Below are 23,593 nucleotides of genomic sequence, written 5' to 3'. Positions count from 1 at the left end.
TTAGCGTAGCGGGCCGCAACCATATAAAGCGCTGGCGAGAACCCTGCTATTTCTCCCTCAGTTTTCAACCAATCATCACCAAATTTCACATGAAGAAGAATACCTCTGGGCTGAATTAAGTTGCTATGACTTTTGGTGCTGATCTGGATCACTGATAACTCTGACGCTTATAACTCTCTGTTTTCATGATTTTTTCAATCAGTTTTTAAAAAAAAAAATTTTGTTCAGGGCGGCAGGGCGCGACTTTTCCTCACTAAGAGTCATTCTGTATCCCTCACCGTTCCGGATCTATAGGGTATGGTGACCAGACGTCCCAGTTTGTAACAGCTAGCGCAAAATACTGTGACTTTAGTCACAGTCTCTATCAGGTTTTTGTTTGTTTTTTGCAACATTGAAAGCTGGTGCCTTGGAAAGAAAGTCCGTGATCGCCAACGGGCATTATGGGAAAATTCCACCCACCAAGGAACCAATCAGAGCCCACGGTTTTACCGCAAGGAGCTGGTGCCATATAATAATCACCGATATTCACTGAGCCTGAAGTGGATAATTGTTAAATATGAAGTTACTCATTCGCAAGTCATTATTTTGATGAGTACTTTCACTTCTACTTAATTCATTGTAACGTAACAATACGTTTACCTGAGGACAGTTTTTGCTTCCTCTACCCGCCTCTGCTCACCACATCCACCGTTATACAGATTTTCATTTTTAAATCACAGTATATTTTGTTAATCCGTTTATTATTGACATTTGTATAGCGGATGCTCCATATCTCGTCCATGTAAATGAGCTGTTACTATAGAAACCGTAATATATCAGAAGGAAGCGCACTGATATGAACCTGTGATTTGAATTACAGCCGGAACCGCAGTCCTGATCCAGAAAAACTAATCCACACCTTCAGAGAATGGACAATTCAACACTGCTGCTCGAGATATAAAGATGGTTATGACACCCCCACCCCCCCGTCCCCCCCAAACAGCAAACACCTCGCTCTTCACTCGAATTACGGGAGATCGTTTGGCCAAAAATGAGGAACACTGAAGATCAGACCTCAAAGCTACTTTTCATGAGTGATGATATTATCTAGTTGACGAGGACAAAGCTGTCAGATTTGCTGCTTATTATTTAAATCATTCCACTTCCCAGTGTTTTCCAAAAGCGGGTCTTCATATTGAGTGAAAGGATCCAGATTTATTTTTAGCTCGGCGTGACGTGATGCCTAATGTTTTTCGTTTCATGATGCAGAAATCGAGCAGACGAGTCAGATGGATGTGTGATGCGGTAGGCGAGCTTGTGGGATGCGCTTTGTCACCCGTGTTGGTGTTTCTGGCTGTTTCACAGCTCTCCGCCAACTAAGTGGGTCAGCTGCGGCCTTTAGTGCTACAATTAGCCTGAAAATATCGGACAGGTCAGTGGAATTAGACAGACATGCTGCTGGGTTGCTGTGTTTTCTTTCTAGCATGTCACTATTTCAGTTTGTAAAAGCATTACATGGTTAGGGTGTGTCAAAGTTCACAACATTATCACAATACTAGATTTAAAAAAAAAAATTGTAGTTGGGTTCGAGTGACACTTTTGTCCACAGTGTCTTTTAAACATTGATAGAACTCTCGTCTCTCATGTGGTGTAAAGGATTATGGGATTATGTTCTCTGAGAAGGACACTCCTGTAAACTTTTCCAAATTAAAGACTCGTTAGTTACAGATGAAAAAGTGCTGCCTGCCGAGGCTGGAACCAAAACCATTCATGCAGGTTGGAGACTGCGATATACAGGTAGTTTTCATACAGTGATAATATTATTTTACACTGGTGAAAAATTCCGTTTGTTATCAGTAGGTTTTGGTGATCTGTGGTGTGCTTTGGATTGACCATCATCATCACCACAGTGAGTTTTATCAGATAAAGGCTGTCCAGTCAGTTATGATCAGACTTTTATCCATCCAGTGTGCAACAGACAACGTAACGTAAGGTAACGTGACATAACGTAACATAATGTAAGGTAATGTAACATAATGTAATGTAACATAAGGTAATATGGCATAATGTAACATAAGGTAATGTAACAAGGTAACGTAATGTAACATAAGGTAACATCATGTAACATACAGTGAAGTAACATAAGGTAACGTAACATAAGGTGACATAAGGTAATGTGACAATGTAACATAAGGTAACGTAACATATAGTAACATCACATAAGGTGATGTAACACAACGTAACACAAGGTAATGTAACATAAGGTAACGTTACATAATGTAGCATATGGGAACATTACATAAGGTAACATAACATAATATAAGGTAATGTAATGTAACATAATATAATATAAGGTAGCATAACAATGTAACATAAGGTAACATAATGTTACATAAGGTAATGCAAAATAACGTAACATAAGATAATGTAACATCATGCAACATAAGGTGATGTTACATTATGTAACATAAGGTAACATAAAATAACAAGGTAACATAACATAATGTAACATAAGGTAATGTAAGATAACATAACATAAGGTGATGTAACATAAAGTAATGTAAAATAGCGTAACATAAGGTAATATAATGTAACATAAGGTAATGTAACATCATGTAACATAAGGTAACATAAAATAACATAAGGTAATGTAACATAAGGTCACGTAACAAAGTAATGTAAAATAATGTAACATAAGGTAACGTTACAAAGTAATGTAAAATAATGTTACATATGGTAATGTAACATAAGGTAACGTAAAATAAGGTAATATAACGTTACATAACAAGGTAATGTAATATAGTCATGTAAAATAACGTTGCATAAGGTAACGTAACAATGTAACATAAGGTAACCTAAAATAAGGTAACATAACGTTACATAACAAGGTAATGTAACATAATGTAATATAAGGTAACGTACAATAACGTAACATAAGGTAACTTTAGGTAACATAACCATAACGTGCAATTGTGCTTAAAAGTTCATTTTCCTCACTAAATCAATGACTGAGTGTAATATTTTTGTCTGATTTGTTTAACTGGGTTCTCTTTATCTACTTTTAGGACTTGTGTGGAAATCTGATGTTTTAGGCCATATTTATGCAGAAATCTATAAAATCACATTGTGAACCCAATACCGTGAATCGAATCGAATTGTGAATTGGGTGAATCGTTACATGTCTATTATCTTGTATCTTGTGTTCATTAATAAATACAAATTTTACGCATCGATAAACTACTGTGGCGTACGAGAAATAAAACAAGTCAGGTCATGCTGCTCCTTGGAGCTGGTAACAGGAACTCCGCTTGCTTCATCACACCACTACCGTGTTAACATTTCACTTCAACACCACGTCCCCGAGTGTTTTATTCTTTACTTAACGGACGCGCCACCCTTGTTGACCCGGGATTGTCTCTAAATCAGGACGCCGGCATGCAAATGTCCTTTATTGGTGTAAGCAATTTGCAGTAATGCATCCACACAGATGGCACCAGCACCGGTCTGAGAAAGCAACAGCTGTAACGGCGAAACTCAAACGGAGCCCCAGGCGAGGAGTTGATGAAATTATTATGTACTAAAGCTACTTACTGGAGTCAATTCTACATTTCCTATGAATAATGTATTCCACCTTGACAATTAAACATGCTGTCGGTGTGAATATTGTATTAGAGCACCGAGCTATCCATTAGCCAATAGGCTTTTCCTTCCATAGGTCAACAAACCGAACAAGAGAAACACGAATACGAATCTCGCTTGTCTTCACATTTACTGCTGACAGCTGAACACATACGGTACTGTGCGAAAGTCTTAGGCACATGTAAAGAGATGCTGTGGACCAAAAATGGTTTAAAAAATAATGAAAGACTTTTGCAGGGTGCTGTATAACTCCTCCTCTGTATAACTGTAAGTCCAGTTACTTGAGTATTTTCTACATTGAACATATCAAGTTCTGGATTAACTCTCTGAAGGTCGAGTGTTAAAAATTCAGCGCTGCTTTTCGACTCTGACCCACAATCTGAGTGTGAAACAAAAGTCCTGCACTCAATCACACAGTTCAATGCAATGACACTAAATTACGCATGACCTTATTGGGCCACCCCAGATATCCGGCGTCTGCAGTTTCGTACAAAGGTTTCAGATTAAAGATCCGATCCTGATCTGATGTTTCTGTGAGAACAGACTTTCCTCCTGCACATTTCCCAGCCTCCGTAACGAGAGCCGTGCGGCACGTGCGTTCTCCGTCCCACATGGATGATGCCACTGTTTATGGAAAAACGAGCTTAACCCAAACAACGAGCAGCCGTGCGGGGAAATAACTCATCTTTTGCTTTTGTCCTAACTCAATTTCTGCCTGCCGTCAGCCCGGAAATACCTGCGCCGCATTCGTTCTTTCCTCTGTTCACGGCTGTCCGAGAGACATAATTGTTTGTTATTTGTTGCTGGATTAATTATTGTGTGTGTTCATTGGAGAGAGAGAGAGAGATGATTTTCAGCTTGCTAGCACATCACAACAGAAAAAAGTGACAAACAACAGAGCTGTGAAAAACTCAGACAGGTAACTCATCTGATGCTAGGAAGTGACTCAGGAAATAATGATATAACTCGTGCTATGGAGCACTTGCATGTGACGTCACAGCCGATCCAGATTGTGACGGACGCCATCGTGTCGGTCAAACGCCATATTCCGCCTTCTACTTCTACTTCTGGTTCTACTTCTGCTTTTACTTCTACCTTTTCTTCTGGAAAACCCTACTATATACAATTCTACTACAACGGCTGCGGCTACAAGCGCTCCCTACCTGTGTATGGTTTTTATGTTTTTTGTGTGTATTTTTGCGTGTTGTTCGTCTGTACCGGACTTCAATATCCACTACAACCGTATGGACTTACTGGACATTGGTTTCCAGCAGAAAATGATGGTTTGTAGTGATTTCCATCACATGCACAACATTCCGAACGAGTAAAAAAAAAAAAACATTCTGGGCGAGACCAGCGGGGTCTCCGTGGATTGTTATCGGAAGCAAAGCGAAGGAGGCGGCGCCGGGAGCCGAAGCAAAAGCGAGGCTGCAGAGCCGGCCTGTTGACTAAGCTCAGAAAACAGCTACTCAAACCTCCACTGCCAAGCCTCTACCTCTCCAACGCCAGATCCATGTAAACAACACGGACGATTTGGAATTACCTTATTCTATTCTATAATCGGCTGGTCAGTGCTATACTCAATACTTAAGTGACTTACCCATCCAATGAGGATTGTTATTTTCTTGTTTACAAGATGCCACATCTGAGTCGCTGACAAATCCTGAATTTCTGTAGAGATAACTGTCCAGAGATTTATAAGCACGCAGTGCTTCACCACTGAACAGCGAGGGAAAGTGAATGAGGTAATCATACACGTCCGGGTATTCCGCTGGCAGTTCAAAATCCGGTCGTGAAAACTCCGTCCAGAAAGCCATAAGGGTCACAAATCTGTAGATCGTTTATTTTAGACATATATCTAGTTATCTGTTCATTAGAAAAATGAGCCGTGTAGTCCGTCGGTTGAAATTGATCCATTCTGTACATGAGTGCAGCAGCATTCAGCGGTGTTTTTGACCGACAAGATGGGGGTTGTGTACTTTCCGGTCACGTGACTGCAAGATCTCTATAGGATAGGAAACAGAAAATTTAATAAGTAACAATTTTTTTCACGGTCCGGTTGCCATCAAATCCCGCGCTCCGATTGGCTGGCGAGCGGGTCCGTATCGTAGTTACGGACCCTGCATACTGACCTCTGGCGACTCGCTCGTTCACAACAACAAACATTTTTGTCAACATTTATTTTCGCATTTCTCAGGAGAATAGCATTAATTTTACAGCATGGATAGCGATAACGACAGTGTTCACAGTGAAAGCGAGTTTTACTACCCTGAGGAAGAAGAAATAAAAGAAAACATTTCAGGAGAAAGCTAAAAACCTCTAACTGTTGCTAACGCCGAGCAAAAACATGGCTGAATCCTGAATGACTCAGTTTTGTATAAATAGGGGACTACATAGGCGGCAAAATGTAGTTTTGTTCCTGCCATGGAAGTGCACTTGTATACCGAGGAGGAAGCCATTTGCATTACAGCCGTGAATGAGGATTCAGAATGGCGGCTCGGCTCGGTTTTCCCTCTCGGGCTCTCTCGTTTTCTGTTAGAATTTGGTAAAGAAAAAAATAAATATATTATTTACCAGCTTAAGGTCGGTCCGTATGGTGAAATACCGTGACCTCGGCCTGGAATACTGACCTCGACCCAGAGGGCCTCGCTCAGTACTTTCAAGACCTCGGTCACGCTATTTCACCATATGGACCTCCCAGCTGGTACGGTAAATAACATTATATGTATTTTGGCTGGATTTCATGAACAAAATGTGTCAAAAGGTGACAAATTAACTGTAAACAAGCATACGCTACGTACGCTTAGTAATCCCACACAGTCTGGCATGAAAATGTAGAGGAATACGACATAAATGTGTTTATAGCGCAACATTGTTGAGTTCTGAAATCTGATTGGTCAGAAAATGTTGATTAATTTTCTATAACAGCAGCTCTCGCTATTCACGATATTGGGTTCACAATTTGATTTTCCCCACAATATTTTTGGGAAAAAAACTAAATGAAGAAAATTTTATGACAAAAAAAAAGCAACAATTATTTTCCAATTCTTTATCAACTTAAATATTCCTTTTGTTTCATTTCCTTAATAATTATTTACCCACATTTGTAAATTTCGTAATAAAATATAATCTCCTGTTAACTAAAATATTTCTTTTATTAACAATGAAAAAGTTAACAACAAATAAACCTTTTCTTAATAAACTTTTGTAAACATTTGTTCTGCCTCCATTTGCTTTTCTTTTCTTTCTCTTTCTCTTTCAGCAGTCTGTAAAAAGCGAGCTCTGATTTCCTGTGAAATCTGTTCGTACTCAATCGCACAACACCTCTTTCACATTTGAGACCTGTCTGGTTTTTTTTTGTGTTTTCGCAGCATTAGAGCTGAGTTACTTCCACCTACAGTGAAGTCACATGCATTTTGTACGGTATTCAACCCTCTGCTGCCTAAACAACGCAATTACAGCGAGCAAAAACCAAGCGATTACACAGCCTGATAATAATCACCATTCATTTTTTATTTCATAGATTTGAATCATCATAAATTTGTATTGTGATTTATTGTTGCAAGATATATCATTACATGCCGGCAAGATACTTTTAATTAGTTTAAAGTTACATTTAATGTTGTGGAACGTCCGCAGAACAAGTCAGTTCCTGTTCTCACTCATGTTATAGCAGCTATAAATGGTTGTTCTCTCACCAGCCTCTCTTTATTCTCTCTCTTAAAGTTAATAAGAGAAAAACAAACAAACATGGCTTGTCAATGTTACGTAAACTCTTCTGTCCTGAAGACGTCTGAATGTTACAGCTTTACCTCTGGGGACTCCTTCAGTAAACGCTAAAACATCACAGATTCATTTTTTATTTCATTTTTTATTTCATTGATTCGAATCATCGTCAATTTGTATCATGATTTATTTTCATGGGTGGCACGGCGGTGTAGTGGTTAGCGCTGTCGCCTCACAGCAAGAAGGTCCGGGTTCGAGCCCCGGGGCCGGCGAGGGCCTTTCTGTGTGGAGTTTGCATGTTCTCCCCGTGTCCGCGTGGGTTTCCTCCGGGTGCTCCGGTTTCCCCCACAGTCCAAAGACATGCAGGTTAGGTTAACTGGTGACTCTAAGGCCGAATCCCATTTCACCCCTTGGGCCAACCCCTTGGCCCTTCCCCTCCATTTTGCGCGTTCACGTGAAGGGGTAGGGGTATCCCAATCCCAGTTAACGCGGAGGGGTAGGGGAAGGGGTAGGGCTTCCGTACCCCTCCAAACGGAGATTTTCCTGGAGCTGACTCCGGACGAAGGGGTTTGAGTGATTTCCCACAATGCCATGCGGATTTCAGCGAGATTTCATGCGGATTTCAGAAAGATGGCGGTTCCCGCGGCGAAAGATTGTCATAAATGTATTTTCTCCATTATTTACGTGTTTTAAGTTGTTATCCAGAGGAAACACGCCGCTTGATTCGCTTTCGAGCTGAGAATGAGCAGCGATTTCTGAAATCCAAGCTGCTGCTAAAAAGCTTTGGGAGTGAGTATTGTTTTCGGTTGCTTGACTGCGTACGTTTTGTTCTGTTATTCTCGCTTTTATTGTTTACATGAGTGTTCTGACACCTCATTCTGTCGGATGTGGTGCACGAAGTGCCAAAGATATCCCATTCAGTGGTGTTAGTTAACAAATCACACCCTGCCAGCAGAGATTTCTGGTTCTGGCTCTGACTGTAGCGGCTGGTCGCAGCCAATGACGCATTTTGTCGCGTTTTGCTAACGTAAACGCTGACGGAGGTACGCGATGACGTATGCGATCGTTGAAGGGCTATCCCAATACGTAGGGGTTGAATTTCAAGCCCTATCCCTTGTAGCTCAGTTTCAAGGGGAAGGGCCAAGGGGAAGGGGGAGGGGTAGGGGTAGGGGTAGAAATTAGAATTGGGATTGGGCCTATATTGAGCGTAGGTGTGAATGCGAGTGTGAATGGTTGTCTGTGTCTATGTGTCAGCCCTGTGATGACCTGGCGACTTGTCCAGGGTGTACCCCGCCTTTCGCCCGTAGTCAGCTGGGATAGGCTCCAGCTTGCCTGCGACCCTGCACAGGATAAGTGGTTACGGTTGATGGATGGATGGATGGATGGATTTATTATCACATGATATACCATCACCTGCCGAGCTCTGAGAGGAGTTCAGCTACAGGTCACAGCTTTATATTACTGCACTCGTTCAGATACATTATACATAACTCCACTGTTTCCTCTCAGGGATCAATAAATTACATCTATCTATCTATCTATCTATCTATCTATCTATCTATCTATCTATCTATCTATCTATCTATCTATCTATCTATCTATCTGTGTGTAGCTGCCTATCTGTCTATCTCTCTATCTTTCTATATATCTATCTTTGTGTGTAGCTGCCTATCTATCTATCTATCTATCTATCTATCTATCTATCTATCTATCTATCTATCTATCTATCTATCTATCTATCTATCTATCTATCTATCTATCTATCTATGTGTAGCTGCCCATCTGTCTGTCTGTCTGTCTGTCTGTCTGTCTCTCTATTTGTCTATCCATCTGTCTATCTCTGTCTGTCTGTCTGTCTGTCTGTCTGTCTGTCTGTCTGTGTGTCTTACTCTATCTATCTATCTATCTATCTATCTATCTATCTATCTATCTATCTATCTTTGTGTGTAGCTGCCTATCTATCTATCTATCTATCTATCTATCTATCTATCTATCTATCTATCTATCTATCTATCTATCTATCTGTAGCTGCCCATCTGTCTGTCTGTCTGTCTATCTATCTATCTATCTATCTATCTATCTATCTATCTATCTATCTATCTATCTATCTATTTGTCTGTCTGTCTGTCTATGTATGTGTGTGTGTAGCTGCCTATCTGTCTGTCTGTCTGTCTGTCTATCTATCTGAAAGACTGGAATGGCAGACGCTCCACATAAACGTATTTAAAAATCGTGTGTAATGTTGTCAGAGACGTTTATTTAGCCTGTGTGTAAGGAGTCTCCAGTGTGAGCACTCTGTCAGTCACAGCCGAGTGTTCAGGACCGAGCGCTTTACACTTTGTGCCTTTTTTGTCTGCATTAACATCCAGAGAGAGAAGAGAGGCTGGTGAGGGAACGACTGTTTATAGCTGCTATAACCTAACTGAGAACTTCTTTCACCAGCGTTCCACTTCTTTAAACGTATCTCCAAATGGATAAAATGTACAGTGTGTCGTTCAGGAGGGTGTACTGATCTCGGAAACGGATATTTATTTATTTTCTTTACTAATTAACAGTTACGAATAACTACATTAGAGCCACATAATGGGGAAAAAATCACTGGACACGTGATTGTGAAAGATTTCAGATGAACATGCACTGTGTTTGGATTTTGTTTAAAATGATGTAAATGAAGTTTTGGTAAAAGGTATGGATGTTAACCCCGCCCCTTTTAACTGTAGCCTTTACCATTCTTCATATGGACATGAGATCGCGCTGGAAGAACAACTTGCGTCGAGTAAAATGGGGTCATTTCAGCTTGATAAAGATATTACCGGTAGTTAGCGGTGTGTGTTAGGAGTGTATCTGTGTTACTGAGCGAGTGCCATGTTTCAGCCACAAACACACACTTTACAAAACACACTCTGCATCTCTCATTCTGTCCACACACAGTCTGGACTGTTATGGCTCCAAGAACAGATTGAGTTATAAAACTTACTGTGTGTGTGTGTGTCTTGCTTATATCCTCTATCAGTGAACCTGAAGCTGCACATATTGTAAATGAACGTAATTCAACTTCTAGCACATAAAATCCAGATGCCGCTGCTAACCGAGTCAATACGAGGTGTTAGTCCTTGAGTCCAGTCTGCCCGTGTTACCATTACGGGTTTTAACAGTTTTAAGAAATACTGTATGTTCAGGATGGAGCAGCGGCACGGTGGTGTAGTGGTCAGCGCTGTCGCCTCACAGCAAGAAGGTCCGGGTTCGAGCCCCGTGGCCGGCGAGGGCCTTTCTGTGCGGAGTTTGCATGTTCTCCCCGTGTCCGCGTGGGTTTCCTCCGGGTGCTCCGGTTTCCCCCACAGTCCAAAGACATGCAGGTTAGGTTAACTGGTGACTCTAAATTGACCGTAGGTGTGAATGTGAGTGTGAATGGTTGTCTGTGTCTATGTGTCAGCCCTGTGATGACCTGGCGACTTGTCCAGGGTGAACCCCGCCTTTCACCCGTAGTCAGCTGGGATAGGCTCCAGCTCGCCTGCGACCCTGTAGAATAGGATAAAGCGGCTACAGATAATGAGATGAGATGTTCAGGATGGTATTTAGACGGGGCAGGGGGGAGACAGACAACAGTGGTATCAATGAAGTGCTGTGATGTTTAATAAGCTGGCAAGGAGACAAAGCCTTGAATAAATTCTTGATGAAATGCCATGCTCTGATTGGAGGAGATGAGCGAGTGTGTGGGTCTGCAAAGTATGTTAAAGTGCCAATTATATTATACGCAGCACATCTGATAATGTACTTTATTACGTTCTAAATAATAATAATAATTTTCAGTAAGGCAATGATATATAACAAAGCTTCAAATCCTTTCTACTGTAATTAGAAAGCATTCTGCATTTAAAACTAGGGCTTTGGCAGAGAACCTGTGTGTGTGTGTGTGTGTGTGTGTGTGCATGCGTGGGTGCGCTTCTCTCTGTCTGCATTATAACACCTCTCCTCAAACACATGCCAAAAACAGCTGATGTCGAATTTGGGTTAAATGCAATGATAATCCGGAGTACAGCAGCAAATCCGATGATCCTGATACACCTGAATCTTTTGATTTAATCTGAATCATACTGATGAATCTGAATCACTTGGTTTAATGTGAATCAGAATCGATCTCAATCAGACTGTTAGATCAGTCCTGCATCGCAGTGATAAATGTCAATCACACTGATCAGTTCGAACTGCATTAATATGTTTGAGTCATGGTTTTGAATCCGAATCGCCCCGACAAATCCGAATCGCTTTGGTTCATCTGAATCTTGCTAATCAGACAGTTAGATCAATTCCACATTGTACTGATAAATCTGAATTTCCCTCGGCAGTGAATCGTGATTCCTGTTGATACGTTTGAATCGTGTTTTTGAATCCGAATTGTTCCGATAAATCTGAGTGATAAATTGGAATCAAACTGATACATTTGAATCATATTTTGAATCTGAATCACCCAGATCAATATGACTCACACTGAAAAATATGAATCATACTGATCTCTAAATCAATTGATCCATTTGAATCACACTGCTAAATCTGAATCGAATTGATACATATGAACAGCACAGATGAATGTGAATCACACTGATGCATCTGAATCTAATTGATATATTTGAACGATGTTTTTGAATCTGGATCATCCTGATGAATATGAATCACTTTATTTCATCTAAATCTCAGACCATTCGATCAAATCTGCATTGCATTGATAAGCCTGAATCGCACTCATCAGTGAGTTGTGAATCCTCGTGATACATTTGAATCATATTTTTGAATCTGAATCATTCTGAGAAATCCGAATCACACATAAATTGGAATCCACTTGATACATTTGAATCATTTTCTGAATCTGAATCAGGTTAATAAATGTAAACCACTCTGACACATCTGAATCCAAGTCACACTTTTAAGCCATGTTTTTGAATAAAAAAACAACCACAATGATAAATTCGAATCAGTTATACATCAAATTTATTCCATTCAAGACCTTGTTGTAGCTGAATCACCTGATGCATCTGAACTACACTGATGTATAAATTGTATTGATCTGTACTGAAATTCAGAATCAAATTGTTAAATCTGAACTGCATTGAGCGATTTGAATCACAGTGCTTCATATGATTTCTACTGACAGATCTGAATCAGTCTCATGAATCATAGCTGCAGTGCTCGATACATCTGAGTAACAGGTTCAGTTTGAAGTCCACTGACAAACTGATTGCTGATAAATGAGATTTGCACTGAATCAAATCTGAATCACACTGATGAATCTGAATCATGTTCATAAATTTCAGTTCGACCTGATCGGTTACAAAGACAGATGATTCGAAATTGTGGTGATGAATCTAATGATATTGGTCAATTCGAATTGGACTGATAATCCATCTGAATCATAACGGGTTATATCGCACCGATAAATACGAATCATAGCGATAGATATGAATCAGATTTGCCGTTAGAAATGGCACCATCGTACCTGTGTAGAACTACATAAAACAGTGAACCAAATGAATCAAATAATGAATCAAATCAAGAGACAGTTAAAGCAGTTAATTACTCAGTGAAGGTCTGAGTGAATCAAATCAAACAGTGCGCTGCGTTATGGGTGCACTGTACATGATCACGGTGCATCATGGGATTGAAATTTCAGCACGTGGTACGGTATGTGAACACCTCTCAAAGGTAGTATCGGGAACGGGGATAATGTCTGATACATCTGTTGAGATGTCTGAGTCAGACTGATCCAGCTGTGTGCATCCACTTGCATTTTAATTTTCATCCCTAATTTTCTGTTTCCTAATCTTCCCTTAATTGGCATGGCTTAGTGGCATAGGGGAGATCTTTTTTAGACTAACGAGGATCCTGCTGGGCTTTGTCAGCTAATTTAGACGAGTGATGGATGTCCTGGGTAATGTGAAGCTCATAAAGAGGTTATGTATCAGGAGAGACAAATGATAACCTGCCTCCTCTCTCGATCTCTCGCTGTCGTGTTCCCGCTCTGCGCTTCATTAATAACTCCAGAGCAAATGAGACCTATGTTGGTCCTTCATTAAGCTGTGATGAGGAGTTCTGGATGGGAACTGGACAGAGTTTAGAGCCTCGGTTTCAGCAGGATGAATCCGTTAGCTGTGTGAAGTGGGCCGCTCAATAAATTTCTTCTTGGAACAGCAGCAGGTGAGCATCGAGTACGGACATGTGGTGTCCAGAATAGATCGGCATTTTGTTTTTCAGAACGTTGCTTCAATCAGTCGGTGTCACGGATACTTTTAGGATTCATGCTCTTGTCTTATTTATTAGCCCTGCTTTCACAAAAACGTCATCGTTTTAAGGTTTAAATGAACGATTCAAAACAACAAAGCTCTGATATGTTAGTGGATGACTTCTTTGAAGGTTAAAACTTGAAGTCCTATGATTCCACCTATGGGGGAAACCATGGCCTAAAGGTTGGAGAAGCAGCTTCGGGACCAAAAGGTTGTTGGTTCAATTCCCTGGATTAGCAGGACTGGCTGAAGTGCCCTTGAGCAAGGCACCTGACCCCCAACTGCTGTGGGTATGTCAGGGTCTTGTTGTACATTGCTCTGGATAATATCGTTTGCTAAATGTAATTCAGGTCTGTACAGTTTTATCCTTAACTACATCTATATTTTAAATAGGTTTTAAAAATTACAACGTTCTACCAGACACTGAAGTTGTAGTGAGCTAGCTATCACAAATTGGATTAATAAATGGACACATCAGTTCACAAAATGCTCAAAGAACAAATTGAATAATATATATATATAGCCATAAGCAGCGATTTCAGGGGTCCAAGCAGTATTCACAGATAGTGTCCCTAGTGGCCAGTTGTTGTCCGGTTACTTGGAACAGTAAAAAGACCATTGATGAACACAAACTTTCTGGTAATCAAAAGTCCCTCCTGTGCCAGGACCTGGTCTTCCCAGGCAGTCTCCTGTCCTGGTACTAACCAGGCCCTTAAGGTCCACTAAGCAGTGCCAATCTTCGTTTCTATAGCCCTCGGCCTCAGGCCTGTTACATAGCTGGGGTTACAGTGGGGGGGGGGCGTCCTCTGATAACCGCGAGAGTTTGATTCTGTACTCACGTCTCTATTGCAGCTCCTCGCCAGATGGCAGCAGGTACCATTTTTACGATAGTCTTTGGTATGGTCAATAGACGGACATGCTAACCACTAGGCCAACTCGTGGTCTTTGTGATAAAAACTCACTGATAATTGTGTGAAATGCCTGCTGAAACCTGATTAACTGAAGGCAGCCATGTAGTTGAAGTAATTCAGGACTTTGCAGATATCCTCAGAACCTTGTCCTGAACTACTACTTCTTCCAGTTGCTTGCGTTAAGGGTTGCCACAGCAGATCTGTTCCGCATATTTGATTTGGCATAGGTTTTACACTGGCTGCCCTTCCTGACGCAAGCCTCCCCAGTCTATCCGGGCTTGGGACCAGCACTAAGTATGCACTGCCTTGTGCAACCCCAGTGGCTGGGTATTTTACCCAATCTACATGTCTTTGGACTGTGGGGGAAACCGGAGCACCCGGAGAAAACCCACACAGACATGGGGAGAACATGCAAACTCCATACAGAAAGGCCCCCGTCGGCCATGAAGTTCGGAACCTAAGAACCTGGAACCTAAGGACCTTGTCCTGGACATGTCTTTCAAATGGATTGAATCCATACGAATCATAAATTAAAGCTATTTGAGCAAACCAGCTTTTCTATGCTTGGATTGTTAACAAAACATGTTTTTCTTAATTATCGATTCGCGTGTTCTTTTGAGTAGTTGGACAGCATTCTTGTGAACATAGGACATCAAGTTTAGGACAAGTTCCTAAGAAGAACATTTTGCAAATTTGCAAACTTCTAAGTCTGAGTGGGTAGTTAGCACTGTCGCCTCATAGCAAGAAGGTTCTGGCTTCAAGCCCAGTGGCCGACAGGGGCCTTTCTGTGTGGAGTTTGCATGTTCTCCCCGTGTCTGCATGGGTTCCTCCGGGTGCTCAGATTTCCCCCACAGTCCAAAGACATGCAGGTTGGGTTAATTGGTGGCTCTAAATTGACCCAAGGTGTGAATGGTTGTTTGTCGACTTGTCCGGGGTGTACCCCACCTCTTGCCCATAGTCACCTGGGACAGGCTCCAGCTTGCCCATGACCCTGCACAGGATAAGCAGTTATGGATGATGGATGGATAAATCTGAGTGGGCGGAGCTAAAGGCGTTTTTGTTTGGGACATCCCAAGGAATCAGAGGAAAACAGTGTTTTGTTTGTAGGACTTGTGGTTCATGAAAGACTGAAATGTAACATCCTGTGCTATAGTGCAACCTTTGGGTTGATCAGGGTCATTATGCTCACCTGTGTAATTAGATGTTGTACTATCTATTGACTAATTTTGATGTCTCTATTCATGTGGCTTGATTCGCATACTTTCGTACTTACACTTGCTATTTTGAGCGTTCACAACGAGAAGTACGGCAACGTACCGTACACTGAGTCCCAGATGCTGTATGGTCAAAAAGTTAAGTCTGCAATGCTGGACACTTCTCATTCTCAATGGTTGCCATCTTGATTACGTAGCAGAAGTATTCTTATAACAGAGTATACACACATAAAAAGGAAACCCATATGTTTGTTTTTCTCTCGTTCCTGTTTCAGCTCCAGAAGCTGAAGCGCTCGCTTTCCTTCAGAACCAAGAGCCTCCGCAGCAAAAGCGCCGACAACTTCTTCCAGCGTCCGAGTCCCGAGGTTAGCAACAGCAGCAGCACAGGACAGCTCAGTACCATTGGGGTGTCTGTGTCTGCTCCGTCTGAATCCTGTTACATCCCGCCCCTGACTCCTCCTCCCACAATGCCGTCTGGACTTCCCCTGACCATCTGCTCGCCTTCACGTGCGCCGCGTCCACCTGACCCCACAGCACATACCTTCCTGGAGCACACGTTCAAGAAGCCGCACTTCTGCGACGTCTGCAACCATATGATTGTAGGTAAGACCATGCTAATGAGATTTTATAACTCTTTTGTTTTTTTTTTTAAATACAAAGCTCTTAAGTGTGGATGATGCATTATTAACACTTACAGAATTATCTGTTAACATGACAGTATCTTTACATCATGTAAGCTAACGAGTTTGCTGATATATTTGTCTTCTCGATTAAATTATAGAGTATAACCGTTATCCTAATCGCATCGCTACCTTGATAGCAAGCCTGGCTAGCTCCTTAACGAAAGAATCAAACATTTCATTGTGTGCTGTTGTAGGACAATAATCCACACCTGCTGACCAATCAGATTTGAGCAGTCAGTATCGATGTGTTAACGTAACCCCAGGGTTCTTGCACAGGAATTTAAACACGTCGTTTCCTGGAATACTCTACAATTTCAGAAAACTGTATATTACATAGACACGAGTGTTTTATTGGGAAATATGCCACTCGTATTTTCATAGGAGTCCATTGTTAAGTTACTATCAGCAAACATCATTCACTTGCTGTCTTTTCTATTGTTAATTTGCTCATGCTAAAATCTAGCTAATTTATTGATTGGTAATTAACTATCTAACTGCTATGAACCAGTGGATAACTTATCATTAATTAGCTCTCTAACTAACATGAACCGCGAGCTAACTTGTCTATTGTTAATTAGCCATCAGACATGAACAGCTAGCTAACTTGTCTATTGTTAATTAGCTATCAAACAAACATGAACAGCTAGCTAACTTGTCTATTGTTAATTAGCTATCAAACAAACATGAACCGCGAGCTAACTTGTCTATTGTTAATTAGCTATCAGACATGAACAGCTAGCTAACTTGTCTATTGTTAATTAGCGATCAAACAAACATGAACCGCTAGCTAACTTGTCTCTTGTTAATTAGCTATCAAACAAACATGAACCGCGAGCTAACTTGTCTATTGTTAATTAGCTATCAAACAAACATGAACCGCTAGCTAACTTGTTTATTGTTAATTAGCTATCAAACAAACATGAACTGCTAGTTAACTTGTTTATTGTTAATTAGCTATCAAACAAACATGAAATGCTAACTAACTTGTTTATTGTTAATTAGCTCTCAAATACACATGAACTGCTAGCTAACTTGTCTGTTGTTAATAGCTCTCTCACAAGCATGAACCACAAGCTAACATATCTATTGTTAATTAGCTATCTAACAAACTTTAACTGCTAGCTAACTTGTCTATTGTTAATTAGCTATCAGACAAACATGAACCGCTAGCTAACTTGTCTATTGTTAATTAGCTATCAAACAAACATGAATTGCTAGCTAACTTGTTTATTGTTAATTAGCTATCAAATACACATGAACTGCTAGCTAACTTGTTTATTGTTAATTAGCTATCAAATACACATGAACCGCTAGCTAACTTGTTTATTGTTAATTAGCTATCAAACAAACATGAAATGCTAACTAACTTGTTTATTGTTAATTAGCTCTCAAATACACATGAACTGCTAGCTAACTTGTCTGTTGTTAATAGCTCTCTCACAAGCATGAACCACAAGCTAACTTATCAATTGTTAATCAGGTATCTAACAAACTTTAACTGCTAGCTAACTTGTCTATTGTTAATTAGCTCTCTAACAAGCATGAACCACAAGCTAACGTATCATTTGTTAATTAGCTATCTAACAAACTTTAACTGCGAGCTAACTTGTCTATTGTTAATTAGCTATCTAACAAACTTTCACCTCAAGCTAACTTGTCTATTGTTAATTAGCTATCAAATACACATGAACGGCTAGCTAACTTGTCTATTGTTAATTAGCTCTCAAACAAACATGAACCGCTAGCTAACATGTCTATTATTAATTAGCTCTCTAACAAGCATGAACCACAAGCTAATGTATCTATTGTTAATTAGCTATCTAACAAACTTTAACTGCTAGCTAACTTGTTTATTGTTAATTAGCTATCTACCAAACTTTCACCTCAAGCTAACTTGTCTATTGTTAATTAGCTATCTAACAAACATGAACCGCTTGCTAACTTGTCTATTGTTAATTAGCTATCAAACAAACATGAACCGTTAGCTAACTTGTCTGTTGTTAATTAGCTATCAGACATGAACAGCTAGCTAACTTGTCTATTGTTAATTAGCTATCAAACAAACATGAACTGCTAGCTAACTTGTTTATTGTTAATTAGCTATTAAACAAACATGAACTGCTAGCTAACTTGTTTATTGTTAATTTGCTATCTAACAAACATGAACCGCTTGCTAATTTGTCTATTGTTAATTAGCTATCAAACAAACATGAACCATTAGCTAACCTGTCTATTGTTAATTAGCTATCAAACAATCATGAACCGCTAGCTAATTTGTCTATTGTTAATTAGCTATCTGACTAACATTGATAGCTAACATATATATTGTTAATTAGCTATCTAACAAACTTTAACCACGAGCTAACTTGTCTATTGTTAACTAGCTTTCTAACAAACATTATCTGATAGCTCATTTATCTATTGTAAATCTAACTTCTATTAACTACTGTACTGCCTAAATTAATTAGCTGTCAAATATCAACCACCAGCTAGCTTATGTATTGTTAATTAGCTTCCTACCTAACATTAACCTCTACCTAACTTAGCTTTTCTTCATTCGCTATCTAATACCATGTGCTAAGTTGTGTATTGTTCATTAGCTATCAAAATAACAGGTAATGCGCTACTAGCTAATGTGCCTATTGGTAGTTAGATGGCTAACATAACATGTTAGCGAACTTATCTATTGCTCATTAGTTTTCTAAGTAAACTTTAACTGTTTAACTAGCTAGCTAACTAACATTAACTGCTGTATAACTTAGCCATAGACATATAAACATAGACGCCGCATTGAGCTGGTGGCCCGTTGCTGGGATACGTCAGAGTGTCCGCCATATTGGATGTGGCAAATCTTCCCCGTAAACCAATGCAAGTAAATGGACTGAACTTCATAAAGCCCCTTTAACTCGATGCCTTTTATTCACCCATTAAGACACACACGTATATATTTGGGAAACAAACAGGCATCAAAACAACATGTATAACTTTTAATGTGATGGTTATAAATAGTGTGTGAAATACCCGTCAATATTCTGAATGACCGCCAAACTGAGTTCGGCCAGGTTCTAACATCATACCAAAACAAAATACATCACTGATTCCTTCACGTTCAGAAAGGTTAAAAACATTCATCATACGTTCAAAAACGTTCATCATAGTCACATTACATTCACATCACATTATCTCTAGCCGCTTTATCCTTCTACAGGGTCGCAGGCAAGCTGGAGCCTATCCCAGCTGACTACGGGCGAAAGGCGGGGTACACCCTGGACAAGTCGCCAGGTCATCACAGGGCTGACACATAGACACAGACAACCATTCACACTCACATTCACACCTACGGTCAATTTAGAGTCACCAGTTAACCTAACCTGCATGTCTTTGGACTGTGGGGGAAACCAGAGCACCCGGAGGAAACCCACGCGGACATGGGGAGAACATGCAAACTCCGCACAGAAAGGCCCTCGCCGGCCCCGGGGCTCGAACCCAGGACCTTCTTGCTGTGAGGCGACAGTGCTAACCACTACACCACCGTGCCGCCCCGTTCATCATAGTGTGGCACTGTATTATCTAATTCTCACTGCTTATAACTCTACACCTCCCTGGTGGAGATGAGCTGGGAAACTGAAGACTGAAGGAACAGCTCCCTCTCTGATCCTGACTGTCTGACCTGTTCTGTCCAAATCCTCCGTTCTGAAGTGTTCACTGCAGAGCATGGATGACGGAGTAGCAGAAAACCCTTCCCGTCGCACAGCTGTCTCCCAGTGCTTTTTCATGTCTTTATTTTTGGGAAACCTACATAGTATGTGAAAAGTTAGCTAAGCAACTAACAACAATCAGCGTAGTTATGAAGGAAATACTTCGTTGTTTGGAGACAGGTTTCACCGAGCGGCTATTATGCGCGAGACTTCATATTAGCTACAAAGTCAGAAAAATCTGTTCGTAAAATTACGTTATAATGACCAAATACAATGAAAAGTATTTTTCCAGTCTCGCCTGTGAAAGGTAATCCCATGTGATCTCGTTTGGACGGTAAACCTGTCGGTACAGTTAAACGCAGCACATGAATGAGGCATCTTTATTCTCGGCTACTGTCTAGACTAGGGATCGACCGATATGTTTTTTTCAGGGCCGATACCGATACCGATTATTATGGAATTGGGATGCCGATAATTATATACATTATACATTATAATTCACATGAAATTAAACATAGCACACACACTGACACAGACCTTCATATCCATGAAATGTATGTTTAATTGTAAAATTGAACATGAAATTTTGTGCAGGGAGATGCCAGCAGCATTTGTACAATAAAGTCAAACATTAGTTAGAATAAAATGAGAAATAAAATAATAATAAAATAAATATTCACCAATAAAAAAATAAATCACTCCCTACAGCTCACCATTTTCAGTGGAAAATAAATGAAAATACACTCTGGATTCTGGATAGAGAAAGTGAGAACGGAGTGTTAAAAGCTCTGGTTAAAAGGAGCGGCTGCTCCTTTAAGAGTATATCGCTTTCCGAATCAGAAGCGCTAGCGAGGAGAATCACTTGCGCAAGAATTATAAATACTAGTGGAGTACATTACAGCGCAATGTGAAGTAGCATAAGAACTTTTAAGTCAAGAGTTTAATTGATGTATTTCGTTCATTACCGTTTATCCAAGCAAGTGTGCATCCACGACACAATTAATTACTGAGCCCACAACAAGCGTCCTGACAAACTCCCTACAGTATTCCATAGCCTACTAGCACCATATCACACCTGGCGTGTTTAAATGTTCAAATAGCGCTTTATAAAGTTACCTAACATATACAAGTGCAATGCGCTTTTTGAGCACGAGTCACGTCATGAAGTTTACTCATCACCATAACAAATAGCCAGTAGGCTTGCGCTAGCCTACAGAACACAAACACTACGTTTTATTTCGTCTTCCCTTGGCCACCTCTCTGTATGGCTGTCATTCTACTGTTCGAGTAGAACTACTGACACATTCACAACGTTTCCAGACGGGGATTTAAAAATGACTGCTGCCTACGTTATGCTGGGGACTGCTTACTATGGACAACATTACATGTAGTTTCAGCGAGACTAGTCGGTTGTAGGCTAATTCAAGTGCTTCCTTCCGTAAGCTAAGTTTGCCTGGCTACACAGATGCAAATGGACAATTTTAACGAGTAGTAGATGAAGAATGTAAACATATAATGATGTTGTGCTTTTGCAACTTGTGTGTTTGTGACTTATTGCGGCAAAAGCAGCGTGTCCTTACCTTGAAGTGGGATCTGCTTCTGCCCGAGTGCCCGTACGGCCGCCTTGAAACAGTTCACAGCGTTTAGCTACGCGTGTTGATTGGCTATATCTCTTGTGCCAAACAAATCAGATGTTGTGGTGGGCGGGACCGTGTTCTTGAACTCAGAGAGGCGAGTGCAGGAAAGGACGTGCAGTGACAGTCGCATTAGGAACGAAATGGCTGCAAAAAGGCATGTTATCGGCATATCGGTGGAAATTATGGCCGATACCAATAACCCTAAAAATGCAGAATATCAGCCCGATATATCAGCCAGGCCGATTATCGGTCGACCCCTAGTCTAGACGCTATACCAGAGACGGTTGAAGATTCTCCACTTTGCCACATCCAATATGGCGGCGAGGATGACGTATGATTCTACGCAGAAGGCGGCGTCTATGTTTATATGTCTATGTAACTTGGCTATCCTTCAGTAGCTAGCCAGCTAAGTAGCAATAAACAAAACATGAACCTGTAGGTAAAGGCTAGTTTACTGACTCTAATATACTGTGTGTAGTGTAAATGTGATTTATGAAAGATATGTGACAGATTATTTTTTTTTTCTGGTAAAAGTTGGTGTTAATAGAAACATTAATGATGGAATTATCAGTGTGAATATCGTTCACTGTTTTATAAGTGTGGAAAATGTGCTATTTACCACAGACACAGTACCACAGCATGTGTTCTGTGTCTGTGGTAAAACCTCAGGCCATCTGTGTGGTGTGTGTGTGTGTGTCTATAATGTAGTTCTTTCTGGAAACTTCTTTAAAGAAGGTCAGTCGGTCTCGGTCTCGGTCTCGCTGCGTGTCCGACATAGCAGGCGGTCTTCAGCAACCACTGTGTAAATGTTCTACTTTTCCACCGAGTGTATTTGGAGCCTGGCCAGTTAAGACCACAGGGGATGTTACATAAAAGCGCCGCCTTACTGACAGAAAAAAAAACGGGTTGTAAAGCGCTCCAGAGTGAATGAATGAAATTAGCTTAGGTTTTTGAGGTTTTGAGATCACAGAGTAACAACCTGAGTCCTAGTACACATTCCGAACACGCAAAACAAGGTAACAGGTACGTACAGGTTCACGCTGTGTTCCCAATCCATGCAAAAACAGTGAAACTTTTTTAAAACGGAGGGCGTTTTCAGTTCTTCACGCAGACCCAAAATGTCATTTTTGTCCAGTCAAAATGCACAGAAAAATCTTGAAATGATGTGTAGATGTGTGGGCAGGGCTTGAAAGAACACCATGTCAACCTTTGGTCAATCAAACCTGTATAACCAACCTCCAAAATCCGTATTTCCCTTATAAAATCCGTATAAGATGCAAATTAAAATAATTTACCTAAAATTTGAATGATAATTAACAATGATGTTACTTTTTTATTCAATATTAATAAGAATAAACCTTCAGAATGAATACAAAGCTCCAATGTTTGACAAAAACACAAAGTGTCACTCTAATGTTCTGAATTGTACTCCATGACAGCTTTTTTAGCAGTCTGCACCAATACCTCACGAGGCTGCATGTCACAGCAAGTGTCTGTGTTGATCTTGCCGGAGTGCCCATTCAGAATCTTTTCAGTCGCTAGTGAAAGTCGCTCAGGTGGAAAAACGCGTTTCAAACAAAATGTTACTTCCCGGTTGGCGGGATTCTCGCAATGCGGTGTGCGCATGATCAAAAGTGGAACGAAGTCTCGCTACCACAAGATAACGCGCGATTTCATAAGACTCTTTACTGGCTGTGTGTGCTTTCTGTAGTGTACAGTACGTTTGTAAATGTTATGCGCTCTTTTATCATAGTGGGAATTGATTATAGCGCTAAATAAATATTGAAGTTTTTTTAAAGAATCCGTATAACTTTATTTGTACGCCCGTATA

At 40.5% G+C, this 23,593-nt stretch overlaps 1 protein-coding gene across 4 annotated transcripts in view; it reads left to right on the top strand.

Moving 5' to 3' along the window:
- The window catches only part of stac (SH3 and cysteine rich domain), a 248,919-nt gene that overhangs the window by 23,021 nt on the left and 202,305 nt on the right, over positions 1 to 23,593 (top strand). For all 4 annotated transcript variants that reach the window (XM_060933346.1, XM_060933344.1, XM_060933345.1 and 1 more), the window contains exon 2: positions 16,020 to 16,347. In XM_060933346.1, coding sequence (XP_060789329.1) covers positions 16,020 to 16,347 — 328 coding nt within the window. The remainder of the gene's footprint in view (positions 1 to 16,019; positions 16,348 to 23,593) is intronic.

The sequence above is a fragment of the Neoarius graeffei genome, chromosome 11 (genome assembly GCF_027579695.1).
Source record: "Neoarius graeffei isolate fNeoGra1 chromosome 11, fNeoGra1.pri, whole genome shotgun sequence".
Classification (NCBI taxonomy): Eukaryota; Metazoa; Chordata; class Actinopteri; order Siluriformes; family Ariidae; genus Neoarius; species Neoarius graeffei.
This window is presented reverse-complemented; position numbering and strand designations above follow the sequence as displayed.